The 14,591-nt window shown below is 42.0% G+C and overlaps 1 protein-coding gene across 5 annotated transcripts in view; it reads left to right on the top strand.

Annotated features, from left to right (window-relative positions):
• NLRP3 (NLR family pyrin domain containing 3) overlaps window positions 1-12,774 on the top strand; it is a 48,067-nt gene extending 35,293 nt beyond the window's left edge. For all 5 annotated transcript variants that reach the window (XM_008712027.2, XM_040622689.1, XM_008712028.2 and 2 more), the window contains 3 exons: window positions 8,069-8,239; window positions 8,704-8,874; window positions 12,091-12,774. In XM_008712027.2, coding sequence (XP_008710249.1) covers window positions 8,069-8,239; window positions 8,704-8,874; window positions 12,091-12,190 — 442 coding nt within the window. In that variant the 3' untranslated portion in view covers window positions 12,191-12,774. The remainder of the gene's footprint in view (window positions 1-8,068; window positions 8,240-8,703; window positions 8,875-12,090) is intronic.
• The last annotated feature ends 1,817 nt before the right edge of the window (window positions 12,775-14,591 follow it).

Raw genomic sequence — 14,591 nt, 5'->3', positions numbered from 1 at the left:
CCTTTGCCTTGTTACGTGAGAAATTTCTTTGCCCTGGCCGCTTTCAATACTGTATCCTTGGATCTCATATTTGCGAATTGCACTATGACGTGATGTGGCGTAGGTTTGTCGTGGTTGAGCTTGGGAGGGGTCCTCTCTGCCTCTTGGACACGAATGTTTGTTTCCCTCGCTAGATTAGGGAAGTTTTCAGCTACAATTTGTTCAAATATCTCTTCTAGACCTCTGTTTTTCTCTACCCCCTCGGGGATGCCGATGATTCTGACATTGGAACGTTTCATTGAGTCAGTAACTCCCGTAACCTACAATCGTTAGCTTGGATTTTTTTAAGAGCAGCTTCTATTTTGGTTTTTTCCTCTATTAACCCATCCTCCAATTCACTAACCCATTCCTCTGCTTCTGTGACCCTGGCCGTCAGAGCCTCTAGTTTTGCCTGCATTTGGCTTATAGAATTTTCAATTTCTGTCAGATTCGCTCTCATTTCTGTCCTTAGGGATTCTATATTCTCAGTAACCTTTTCGTTAATACTTTTTTCAATTCTACTCATCATTTTGACCATCGTTACTCTGAATTCCGTTTCTGATAATTTGGTTACATCCATATCCATTATTTCTGTGGCAGAGGCCACAGACTCACTGTCTTTTCTTTGCTGGGGGGGGGCTTCTCCTTCTTGTCATTCTGATGAGGAGAGGTTGCGGGGTTGTCCAGATCTCAAATTATTGACTGGGTCCCAGGCCGTGCCCCTTGTTTTATAACAATCTTGGGGATGTGGGCTTCTTCTTTAAAGATTTTATTCATTTATTTATCTGAGAGAGAGAGACAGACAGTCAGCAAGAATGGGAACAGAAGCAGGGGTGTGGGAGAGGAAGAAGCAGGCTCCCAGTGGAGGAGCCCGATGAGGGACTCCTTTCCAGAACGCCGGGATCATGCCCTAAGCAGAACACAGGCGCTCAATGACTGCGCCACCCAGGCGCCCCAGGTTGTGGGCTTCTTGATTTTTCAGCCTGCCTTCTGTGTTCTGGGGGAGGGACCCTTCGCGCCGGTACTCTGGCAACCCTGTTTGGGTAGATTCTCCGTGTCCCCTGCGAGGGGGGATGGGGATGGGCACTCTCTGAGCCGGTATTTCCAGGCTTTTGTTCTCTGGCGGCTTTCCCTGGCGGTCTGTTATGCCTCTTCTGGGAGACAGATCAGCAGAGGCTGAATTGTCACAGAACAGAGGGATTGCGGCCCATTCTCCACTGATGTTCTGGCCACTTTAACTCTGTTACTGTTGGTGCTGCTCAACCCTGCAGCGTCCCGGGATGTGCGCCCCACAGCCGGCGTCCCAGCCCTCACTTCCAGGGCCAGCGCGTCTCTGTCCTTTGTGTTTCTAACCCCGCCAGCCGCCAGCCGCCCCTGTGCGCTCCCGGATCTCTGGATCTCCGGGTCTCAGTCTATGCCTGGTGAGCACACCAGGATTCCGGAGTTCCGTGAGAAGCCTGGTGGCTCACGCACCCAGTTCAGGGTCTCAGTCTGCTGTTTCGCGGGTGCCGACCGCGAGTCCGCCCGCTCCCCCGTGCAGGTGGCCCACCAGCCGCCAGCTGCCCCGAGCACGCTCCGGGAGCTCCCGGTCTCAGTCTGGATCCAGTGAGCGCACCGGAATTCCGGTGTTCCGCGAGATGCCTGGCGGCGCGCTCCCGGTTCACCGGTCTCAGTCCGCTCTCTTGGGGGTGCCGTCTGTGAGTCCGCCCGCTCCCCCGTGCAGGTGGCTGCCGTTTCCCGGCTCCCGAACACGGCGGCTCCCTCCCCCTTCCGTTTTTCTTCCAATATCTGTGCGCGGTTTCACGGCTCCCCGCTTCGTACCTCCATACTCAGCGTAGGAGATGTTCATTTGTAGAGATCCAGATGTATCTTCCTGCATCTCAGGCTGATTCCGTGGTTGTTTAGGCTGGTCTGGTACCTATCCAGCTCGACTCAGGGGACCGGCTGAAAAAGGGGTCCCCTACTCCTCCGCCATCTTAACTCCCTCCCTGGCCTTTGGTTTTCTTGTATTGTTCTATCTGGTTTGGTATCAGGGTAATGTTAGTCTTAAAAATGACTTTGGAAGTGTTCCTTTCTCTGATTTTTTGGGAAAGTTTTAAAAGGATAGCTGTTAATTCTTTAAATGTTGATATAATTCACCAATGAGGCCATCGGTTCTGAGCCTTTCTTTGTGGGGAAATTTTTGAATATTGGTTCAATCTCCTTACTAGTAGTAGGTGTGTTCAGATTATTTCTTCTTTGTTCAGTTTTGGTAGGTTATATGTTTCTAAGAATTTTTCCATTTCTTTTAGGTTGTCCAGTTTGTTGGTTATAGTTGTTTTTTTATCCAATTTTAAAATTTAAATACTTGATAGTTAACAAATAGCATAATATTGGTTTCATGAGTAGAATTCAGTGATTCATCACTTACATCAACACTCAGTGCTCATCAAAACAAGTGCTCTCCTTAATACTCACCACCCATTAGCCCATCCCCAACCACCTCCCTCCATCAACCCTCAGTTTGTTTTCTATATTTAAGAATCTCTTATGCTTTGCTTCCCTCTCTCTTTTTTCCCCTCTATGTTCATCTGTTTTGTTTCTTTTTTTTAATTTAATAATTTTTATTATATTATGTTAGTCATCACACAATACGTCCCTAGTTTTTGATGTAAAGTTCCATGATTCATTACTTACGTGTAACACCCACTGCACCATGCAATACATGCCCTCCTTACTACCCATCACCAGTCTATCCCCCCACCTGAAGCCCTCAGTTTGTTTTCCAGAGTCCGTAGTCTCTCATAGTTCATTCCCCCTTCTGTTACCCCCCCTTCATTCTTCCCTTCCTTCTCCTACCAATCTCCCTGCTATTTCTTATGTTCCATAAATGAGTGAAACCATATGATAATTGTCTTTCTCTTCTTGACTTATTTCACTTAGCATAATCTCCTCCAGTCCCGCCCATGTTGCTGCAAATGTTGGGTAATTGTCCTTTTTGATAGCTGAGTAATATTCCATTGTATATATGGACCACATCTTCTTAATCCAGTCATCTGTTGAAGGGCATCTCGGCTCTTTCCACAATTTAGCTACTGTGGACAATGCTGCTATGAACATTGGGGTGCATATGGCCCTTCTCTTCACTATGTCTGAATCTTTGGGGTAAATACCCCAATTGCTGGATTATAGGATAGCTCTACTTTTAACTTTTTAAACATTTTTTTATTATAATAATATTTTTTTATTATATTATGTTAGTCACCATACAGTACATCCCTGGTTTTTGATGTAAAGTTCCATGATTCATTAGTTGTGTATAACACCCAGTGCACCATGCAATGTTGGAGAGGCTGTGGAGAAAGGGGGGTCCCTCTTACACTGTTGGTGGGAGTGCAAGTTGGTATGGCCACTTTGGAAAACAGTGTGGAGGTCCCTTAAAAGTTAAAAGTAGACCATGCAATACGTGCCCTCTACTTTTAACTTTTAAGGGATCTCCACACTGTTTTCCAAAGTGGCCATACCAACTTGCACTCCCACCAACAGTGTAAGAGGGACCCCCTTTCTCCACATCCTTGCCAACATCTGTTGATTCCTGTGTTTTTTAGCCATTCTGACAGGTGTGGTTTTGATTTGTAGTTCCCTGAAGGTAACATCGAACATCTTTTCATGTGTCTGTTGGCCATCTGGATGTCTTCTTTGGAAAAATGTCTATTCATGTCTTCTGTCCACTTTTTTAACTGGGTTATTTGTTTTTTGGGTGTCAAGTTTGATAAGTTCTTTATAGATTTTGGATACTCTTTATCAGATACGTCATTTGCAAATCTTCTCCCATACTTTAGGTTGTCTTTTAGTTTTGTAGATTGTTTCCTTCACTCTGCAGAAGCTTTTTATCTTGATAAAGTTCCAATAGTTCATTTTTGCCTTGTTTTCCTTGCCTCTGGAGATAGGTCTAGTAAGAAGTTGTTGTTAGCGAGGTCAAATAAGTTGCTGCCTGTTTTCCTTTCTAGGATTTTGGTGGTTTCCTGACTCACATTTAGGTCTTTCATCCATTTTGGGTTTATCTTTGTGTATGGTGTAAGAGAATGATCCAGTTTCATTCTTCTGCATGTGGCTTTCCAATTTTCCCAGCACCATTTGTTGAAGAGACTGTCTTTTTTTCCATTGCATATTCTTTTGTGCTTTCTCAAAGATTAGTTGACCATAGAGTTGAGAGTGCATTTCTAGGTTCTCTATTCTGTTCCATGGATCTATGTGCCTGTTTTTGTGTATCATACTGTCTTGATGACTACAGCTTTATAATATATCTTGAAGTCCAGAATTGTGATGCTTCAAGCTTTGCTTTTCTTTTTCAGGATTGCTTTGGCTATTCGGGGTCTTTTCTGGTTTCATGCAAATTATCAAATTGTTCTAGTTCTCTGAAGAATGCTGGTGTTACTTTGATAGGGGTTGCTTTAAATGTGTAGAATGCTTTGCATTTTAGCAATGCTTGTTCTTTCAATTCACTAGCATGGAATTTTCCCCCCATTTCTTTGTGTCCTCTTCAATTTCTTTTGTAAGTGTTCTACAGTTTTCAGAGTGCAGATCTTTTACCTCTTTGGTTAGGTTTATTCCTAGGTATCTTATTGTTTTTGGTGCAATTATAAATGGGATCAATGCCTTGATTTCTTTTTCTGCTACTTCATTTTTGGTGTATAGAAATGCAACAGAGGTCTGTACATTGATTTTGTATACTGTGACTTTATTAAATTTATGTGTCAGTTTTAGCAGTTTTTTGTGCAGTCTTTCTTATGATTTCTTCTCAAATTTATCATGAATTTATTACCGTGCTCGTATATACAGATCTACAGATTTGGGCATAGTATGACATAGTATGCATTACAGTAATTTATTGAGGTTCTCACAGAATGATAAACCTTTGAATGAATTTCTCCTTTTTTTATTATTACAAGTAACTATGAAAAACATATTTATATATATAACTTTATTTATGTGTGGATATTTCTTTTGAGATGGATACCTATAAATGTAACCAATGAGGTAAAACTTTTAGACATTTTATATTTTGTTAAGTGTGGCCAAATGTCCTGAACTTTAGGCCTCTATTTTTGGTTGCATTTTGCACTACCCACCCCTCTGATATTATGTAATATCACCACACGGTGAGCATTTGCAAAATTCTTTAATTCTTATAACTTACTCTCCACACTCATCCTTTGTCCCCTTCTTGTCCTTTCTTTACTGCCTTGTTGAATCGTGGGACTTTCCAGGAGGCTGATTAGCCAGTAAAAAGAGGAAAATCCTAGATTGTCTTTACTTTCAGTTCCTTTTACCTCCTTTTTTCTTTTGCAAAACACCAGAAGAATTTTCTAAAATGTGGATTTGATAATATTGAGCTTTTTCTCAAAAAATTTCAAAAGTTCTTTGAAGTCAGAGTGTAGTTGCTATCTTAGCATCATACACAAAGCTGTCCCTGATCAACTCTAGATCATTTCTTCTGCCACACAGTTCATTCCATTCTGAGTCATATTGAATAAGTTTTTAGTTCTAAAAACGTGAACTCTTTTACCCTTCCTTCCCTTGCTTACCATTTTCCTTTTGCCTGGTATGAAAAAAACTCTCTTGCCCTCATAGTCCATCTAGGAAGCTCCTTCTTATTTTTCAAGTAATTTCCCTGATTCTCAGCTTTTCCATTTAAACATAAGAACAAAAATGGTACCTACATCTTGGTTTTATAGTAATTCTATGAGATAATCCTATTGTAAGTCATTATTTCCGCACATATAGTAAACACTCAATGAATATTAACTCTTCTTCCTCAATTTTCTTTGTGATACATTTTTATAACATAAGGCATATCATTAGTAAATTAAAAAAAACACATTAATGTAACAATGGAACTGAGTGGAATGGATTGGTTGAGACCAAGATATGTGATGTTGGTTACATCCCTCTAATCAAGTGGATTGGTTGGTAGAACTTGGTTGTTTGATTGCCTAAACATTTCATTATGCAATCCATGCACCCATCACTCAATCTCAATGATAATTAACATTTTGGTAATTCAGATGTGACTTATTCTTAACAAAACCACCTTGTGCCTGTAACTGTTGCCATCTCATGGTGCACTGCTACTCAAACATCTGTTCATAATCCCTTCTAGTCCTTTTCTGGAAATGATGGCAAAGCTTGCCATTTTGTAACTTACAAAATAATTTTTTTCCTTTCCTTTTGGTTGACTGTCTTCAGTCTTCTGGAATGGTCTTCATCTTTGCTGTTCTTCATCTTCATCCAGGCTGTTCAGGCTGCTGTAACAAAAATATCATTGTCTGGGTGACTCAAACAACAAACACATTTCACAGTTCTGGAGGCTGGAAGCCCAAGATCAAGGTGCCTGTAGATCATCTGGTTCTTGGCTTTCAGACAGCCACCTTCTTGTTGTGTCCTCACATGGCAGTAGGGGCAAAGGAACTCTTTGGGGTCTGTTTTATTGGGGCACTAATCCCATCATGAAGACTCCACCCTGAAGACCTAATTACCTCTTAAAGGCTGCACATCCTACCATCACAATGAGGGTTAACATTTCAACATATGATTTCAAGACGACACAAACCTTTGGTTCATAACAGTTAATAAGCTTGCAAATACCTTCTCCATGTTAATTAAGGAATGTCTGATGAAATTATTCTCAGTTGGAAATAAAGTTCTTACTAGAAGCCTTGCCTTGTTATTTTACTCATCCATCTTGGGTTTTATTCCCCTCTTTGTCTTGCATATTCAATTTTTAAAAATTTTTTTATAATAATTTTTTATTATATTATGTCAGTCACCGTATTCAATTTTTAAAAAAAATTATGATTCATCCTTGACTGGCCAGATAGAAACCAGTAAGTAGAGAAGTACTTCTGTTTTCTTTTGATAACCTGCTGGTGCTACTTTCTATGTTTCTATTTTTCCTGATTCTAAGACATGTTGGAGCTTAAAAACATGTCATTGTTAAGGATTCTGGCAGGAAGGAATGTGATTGCATGAGATGTTGTTAATTCAAGGTTTTGTTGAAGGCCTAGCACACGTGGCTTTCAGCATACTGTATACTCCCCTCTGAGCTTCTATGCTAGAGGGATGCAGCTCCCTACCCCAGAGCCCTCATGCTCCTGTTGGGGGAGAGAATATAATCAACTTGACCAAAGTGCAGCATACCAAACATCTTAGTCCCACTGAGTGTAATACAAATCTAGAGCTCTATGCTCTGAGGGCCCCCTTCCAGTTCAAAAGGAAGAGTGATATGGATAGAAGGGCCACAGAGGAGGGATGGCCCTATAATGCTTAAGTCCAGGTCCCTCCTCAGTAAACACTTGCTCTTTGACCTTAAGAGAAACATAGGATTTGATAAACCTCAGATTTCGAATATGCAAAAGATACATAATAGTTATAGCTGCACTACCACCTTGCTCAATTAATGTGAGAATCCAGTAAGGCAAGTCTTTGCAATGTTGTCAGAATTATCAGTGAAGGATAATCTGGGATGTATTTCTGGAAGATGCAGTGGTCAGGAGCATGCATGGCAGAGGGATTATGTGTAAGAAAGAAGAAGAATGTGGAAGGAATCTGAATCAATTTGCTTTTGCTCTGTCTCTTCCGCCAATCCCAGCAAAGTATCTGCTGTGATGATTATTTGTCTCTGTTATGGGTCCAGAGACAAGGAGTCATGCTCTCCTGGATTGTGTCCAAGATGCTGGCTCCTGACCTTGAAGGAAAAGGATGCAGATTTTTTTTTAAGATTTCATTTATTTGAGAGAGAGAGAGAGAGAGAGAGAGCGCACAAGCTTGGGGTGGGAGGCACAGAGAGGGAGAAGCAGACTCCCCTCTAAGCCCCTAGGAAGCCCGATGTGGGGTTCTATCGCAGGACCCTGGGACCACAACCAGAGCCGAAGGCAGACACTTCAACTGAGCTACCCAAGTGCCCAAAGGATGCACTTTTTAGATAAGATGAGATTCCTGTTCTAGGATAGTTGTACAATGTTCAAGAAGGGCTGAACATTGAGACACCATTTCCTTGTTCCTTCTCCAGGTTGATGAATTCTGGCCTTACATCAGGTTGCTGTCCAGCTCTGTCCTCAGTGCTCAGCACTAACCAGAAGCTCACACACCTTTATCTTCGGGGCAATGCTCTTGGAGACACGGGGGTGAAGCTACTCTGTGAGGGTCTCTTGCACCCCAACTGCAAGCTTCAGATATTGGAGTAAGTCCCTTAGTTTAATTACAATGATGGGGATACATGGTGGCTAAGGTGAGGGGAATGATTATGGGATGATTTTTATCTGAGAAGTGATGACTTATTACAGGATCATGGGACTGGGAGGAGTTCTACCTCTTGGTGGTGTAAAGGTAAATACTAGATTTCCTTTCACCACAAAATAATAGGGTGATATAGCAATTGTGTTTTAGGGAAATTTGGAGAGAGGCATAGAATTTGGAAAAAATCAATTCACAAACTACTATTACTAATTTGATCTGCACAATCCAATAGACTAGAAAAAATATTTTCATCTGAAAAGGGGAAAAGAATAACCATGAGCACACAAAATTGTTCCAAGTTCATTAATCCTGTGCTTTTTGTGCATTTGCAACATTGCAGGCTGAGATCTGGGGGACTGGGGGGATAGTTAAGGAGGCATTTTCTTTCAATCACCCTCTTTCTTGCAGATTAGATGGCTGTAGCCTCACCTCACACTGTTGCTGGGATCTTTCCACACTTTTGACCTCCAACAAGAGTCTGCGGGAGCTGAGCCTGGGCAGTAATGACCTGGGTGATCTAGGGGTCATGCTGCTCTGTGAGGTGCTAAAACAGCAGGGCTGCCTCCTAAAAAGCCTAAAGTAAGTGTGCTCTGCTCAGATTTACGTGGTAGGGTTCAGAGTACTAAGGACAGTTTGACCAGTTATCAAAACCCAGGATGGCTTCATTTGTATTCAAACCGAGGTTGGGCCTGAGCCTGTTGTTGCAGACTTTTTTAATGAGTCACAAACCACATATTCAACTTCATCCAGACAGTTAGAACAATTAAGGTTCAGTTGGGGCTGAAAAGTTTCAGGAATATGAAAGACATGAAAGTCCCAATGAAAGTGGCCAAATAGAATTACATGGCCCCTCAAGGAACCATACGTACTTTGTAGACCTAGAGCAGTCCATGGTTCCTCTTAATTGCAAAGGTCTCTGCACAGTGGGGTATTCTTGGGATTTTTAAATAGGAAAAGAGAGTTCCAGAAACATCAAGATTAGACATTCCATAAACCAGCTTATGTGCATTGTGTTGGGTTTCATTATTAGTGATACCACTGGTATTCATTACCTCTCCAGCAAGAGCTTCCTAATGAGTCCTGTACCTTTGTCAGCCCTGACAATCACATTCTCTGTGGAAGAACTTTCCCTCACTTGGCTTTAGGGGCCACACCTTCTCCACACTGGATTTTCTTCTCCTTCATTTGCTATTTGTGCTCAGTCTCCTTTGTGGATTCTCTTTATCATCCTGACCTGCACATGGTGAATCCCCAGCACTCAATCATTCAGCTAATTCTTCTTCTCTATACTTTATCCTGTGTTGACATCATCCAGTGTTCTGGCTTTACCATATATATGCTGTGCAGCCAATTTATACCTGCATGAATTCCATGTCCAAATGCTAGTCTGACCTTTCCATTTGTATGTCTAATAAACGTGCTAAACCTTACGTGTCCAAATCCGAACCTGCCTACCTGAAACCTGCTTCTTCCTCATCTCGGTCAGTGGTTGCTTAGTGAGAATTGCTCAGGCCAAAAAACCCCACACAAAAACAAAAAAACCCCACTCTATGTCATCTTTGACACCTGCTTTTTCTTATGCACACGTCCAACTCATTGACATGTCCTGTTAGCTCTGCTTCCATAACATGCCTGCTTGCTGACCTCTTCTTGACTTCTGGCTCCATGACTCCTACCCTGGTTCAAGCCACTGTCCCCTCTTGTCTGGATTGTTCTGGTGGCATCTGCCAGGCTACTCTGCATCTATTATTATCCTGACCATGGCAGATGGAGGGTGCAGCTAAAACAGGAGCAAGCGATCATATCATTCCTACCCACATGCTCTAGTGACTTTCTATCACACTCAAAGTAAGATCCACAAACCCATGGCAGTGCCTAAGGCCTCCTGTGATCCGGCTTCTGCTGCTTCTACAAATTTATTGTCTCCTAATCCATGTTCCTTCTGCTCCACACACACTGAGCATCTTGCAGTTTTGCAAAAATACGGTCACCTCCAGAACGTAGCATTTCCTGTTCCCTCTGCCTCGACCTCTCTCCCCTTTGATACCCATGTGTCTTCGCATGTATCCTTAAATCCTCTGCTTAGAGGTCTTCTTCTGTGTGTCTGTCTCTGACCACCCTACTGAAAATAGCTGTCCAGCATATTCCCCCCCTTCTTCCTTATTTTCCTCCATAGTGTGATTACCATCATATATGCCTGCTATAACACTTTCTTGTTTATTTATTACCTATATCTTACCCAAATGATATAAAATTAGTCCTGGGGCTTCTGTTCTTGGTCATGACCTCAAGGCTGAGAACCATCTGGAATGCAGGTTCAAATAAACAGAAATTTGCATCCTTATGCAGACACAGTGGAGCATAGGTGCTTCAAGAAAAGCCAACATTCTCAGAATGAAAAGAAATAGAAGGACAAGGGAAGGGTAGGCCAAGATGAAGCTGAGACATTACTGTATGTGGAGTCCCTAACCCAGCACTGAGGGACAATCTGCAGGTGAGGTACAGGCTTCAAACAGACGGAGGAACCTCTGGATGCGATCAACCTGACTCATTAGCTCTGGGTGCCTTAAACAACAGGCGTTTATTACTCACACTTTTGAATATAGGAAGTCTAAGATCACAGTGCCAACTGAATCAAGTTCTGGTGAAAGCTTTCTTCCAGGCTTGCAGATGGCTGCCTTCTTCCCATGTCCCTCCAGGGAACAGAGAGACAGAGACAGGGACAGTGTGTGCCCTGGCATCTCTTACCAGAAGGGCACTGATCATGATGATCCACCCCCATGACCTCATCTAACCCTAATTATATCTCAAATGCCCCATTTCAAATACCATCACATGGAGGATTAGGGCTTTAATGTATGAATTTTGAAGAAACACAAATGTTCAATCCATAACACAACCAAATCAAGATTGTTAGAAATGGTGCAGGACAAATGGTATCATTTCTTAGCTAAGTTGCGAGGGAAACTTAAGAAAAAAACAAAGAGACAAGAGGGAAGAAATTATATATCAGAGAAGACCTGAGAGGCATACAAAACAGTTGCAATGGCTCCTGACTAAATGAACCTATTATAAAAAATGTATCAGCCAATTGAGGAAATTTAAACACTGACTGGACATATGTTGATATTAAGGAGTCACTGTTGACTTTCTAGGTGTGATAATGGCATTGTGGTTGTGTTTTTTAAAACCTTCATTTAGTGTCACATACTGCAATATTTATAGATGCACGCAATGCTGTGTTTGTAAAATCCATTGATGTGAGGAGTAGGTGGGCAATAGATGAAACGAGATTGGCCATGAGTTATTTTTTTAAATTTATTTTTTAAAAAATATTTTATTTATTTATTTGAGAGAGAGAGATTGAGTGAGTGAGCAAGAGTGAGAGAGCGTGAGCAGGGGAGGGGGCAGAGGGAGAGGGAGAAGCAGACTCCCCGCTGAGCAGGGAGCCCGATGACATGGCACTCGATCCCAGGACCCTGGGATCATGACCTGAGCCGAAGGCAGAAGTTAACTGACTGAGCCACATAGGCCTTCCTGGCTATGGCTTATTAATCATCAAATCTGGATAATAAGCATGGGAATTCATTACCATTCTCTCTAAATTTACATGTTTAAACATTTCCAAACTTGAAGGTTAAAAATATAACAGGAACACATTACGCATGAAGTGTAACATTGGACAGTTTAGAAGTGTGTTAGGTTAAGAGAAGTAAGGAGATGAGATTTTTAAGTCAAAAACTCTGAGACTGTTCTTTGAAGAATATAACACAAAGCTGTCAATTGCTCTTACAGGTTGTGTGGACTGTATTTCAATTATGATACAAAATGTGCATTAGAAACACTTCAAGAAGAAAAGCCTGAGTTGACCATTGTCTTTGAGCCTTTTTGGTAGTGATAGATGCCGGCTGCCAGATGCCAGCATCTTGGCTCCCTGCCATCCAGGTGTGGACAAGTGGGAGTGAACACTCCTCCATCCAGGGTGAAGACCATCACTCCAGGATTCCTCTGGTCCAGGGTGGGACAGCAAAATCTTGCTGACGGTGCCTTTATACAGAGAATGTGAGCATCTCCTTTACCTCTGGCTTGAAGACACCAGGACAATGTCATCATCCAAATGAAGTGGTTCTCATTATAGAACCTTAGTCAGAGGAAATATTCCTTTTGGTGACCTCATATAACTAACTCATTTAATAGAGAACTTCTGTATTTCTTTTTCTCTTCTTACTCTCTCTAAATCTCCTTTCCCTCATGTCTTTTTTTACCCAGATTTGTTGTTTTCTTTCGCCCATATCACCATTATCACCCACTCCTATCTTTATGACTATAACAGAACTAGTAAACTATATATTATGTTGCAGTTTTGTAGCAACAACTTATTTATTTTTAATTTTTGTAACAGTTTTATTTTCTAATAAAAGAATTCATGTTTATTATAGGTGGTTGAAAATTCAGAAAATTAAAAACATTTTGTATTTATTGATTTAAATTCTTTCTTCTTCTCAGTTTTTTTTTTTTAAGATTTTATTTATTTATTTGACAGAGAGACAGCCAGTGAGAGAGAGAACACAAGCTGGGGGAGTGGGAGAGGAAGAAGCAGGCTCCCAGTGGAGGAGCCCAATGTGGAGCTCGATCCCAGGACCCTGGGATCATGCCCTGAGCCGAAGGCAGACGCCCAATGACTGAGCCATCCAGGCACCCCTCTTTTCCTTAGTTTTATTTATTTTTTATGTTTTTATTTTTTGTTATCATGTTCAAATAGCCAGCATATGGTACAACATTACTTTTTGATGTCGTGTTCACTGATTCATTAGTTGCTTATAACACCCAGTGCTCATCACATCATGTGCCCTCCTTAATACCCATCACCCGGTTACCCATCCCCCTACCCACTCCCTTCTGTAACCCTCAGTTTGTTTCCCAGAGTCCAGAGTCTCTCATGGTTTGTCTCCCTTTCTGAATTCTCCCCCTTCAGTTCTCCCTCCCTTCCCCTGTGGTCCTCTGTGTTATTCCTGGTGTTCCACATATGAGTTGAAACCATATGATAATTGTCTTTCTCTGTTTGACTTATTTCACTTAGCATAATCCCCTCCAGTTCCATCCATGTCAATGCAAATGGTGGATATTCATTCTTTCAGATGGCTGAGTAATATTCCATTGTGTATATGGACCACATCCTCTTAATCCAGTCATCTGTTGAAGGGCGTCTTGGCTCCTTCCACAGTTTGGCTATTGTGGACATTACTGCTATGAACATTGGGGTGCAGGTGCTCCTTCTTTTCACTATGTCTGTATCTTTGGGGTGACTACCTGGTAGTGAAATTACTGGGTCATAGGGTAGCTCTACTTTTAACTTTTTGAGGAACCTCCATACTGTTTTCCAAAGTGGCTGTACCAGCTTGCCTTCCCATGAACTGTGGAAGAGGGTTCCCCCTTCTCCACATCCTCACCAACATCTATTGTTTCCTGACTTATTAATTTTTGCCATTCTAACTGGTATAAGGTCATATCTCATTATGGTTTTGACTTGTATTTTGCTGATGGCTAATGATGCTGAACATTTTTTCATGTATCTGTTAGCCATTTGTATGTCCTCTTTGGAGAAGTGTCTGTTCATGTCTTCTGCCCATTTCTTAACTGGATTATTATTATTTTTTGGGAGGTGTTGAGTTTAAGAAGTTCTTTATAGATGTGACTGCGCGGGTCAGGGGCAGGAGCAGGTCGTCGCTGGGCCCGATGCCAGGCATCACAGATTCAGGTGTTCCTGGTTTTCACGCCTTCTGACTGAGACTGAGATTTATACCGCTGGCCTTCCAATTCTCAGGCCTTCAGACTGAAACATTAAACCACTGGCTTTCCTGGTTCTCCATTTGCAGATGGCAGATCATGGGACTTCTCAGTCTCCATCATCATTTTTTAGCAATTCGACTATGATGAGCTTTTGGATGTATTTTTCCTGCTTGGAGTTGACTGAGCTTCTTGGATCTGATTGAAAACAGAACTTCATGGTCTAAGAAAGATTCCTGAATGATTTCTTTCTGCTAAATCCTCTAGTACTTCACTACCTGGAAGGTCGGCAAAGAAGCTGTGTGCGTGAATGAAGTAGGAGCTTACGAACACTAATGGAGGGAGTTAGAACACTAATGGAGGGAGTTAAGATGGCGGAGGAGTAGGAGACACCTTTTTCAGCCGGTCCTCCGAGTCGAGTGGGATAGGTACCAGACCAGCCTAAACAACCACGGAACCAGCCTGAGACGCAGGAAGACGCATCTGGATCTCTACAAATGAACATCTCC

Source organism: Ursus maritimus, unplaced genomic scaffold (genome assembly GCF_017311325.1).
Source record: "Ursus maritimus isolate PB19 unplaced genomic scaffold, ASM1731132v1 scaffold_5, whole genome shotgun sequence".
NCBI lineage: Eukaryota > Metazoa > Chordata > Mammalia > Carnivora > Ursidae > Ursus > Ursus maritimus.
The sequence above is the reverse complement of the archived record's forward strand: the minus strand, read 5'-3'. Positions and strand labels throughout refer to the sequence as shown.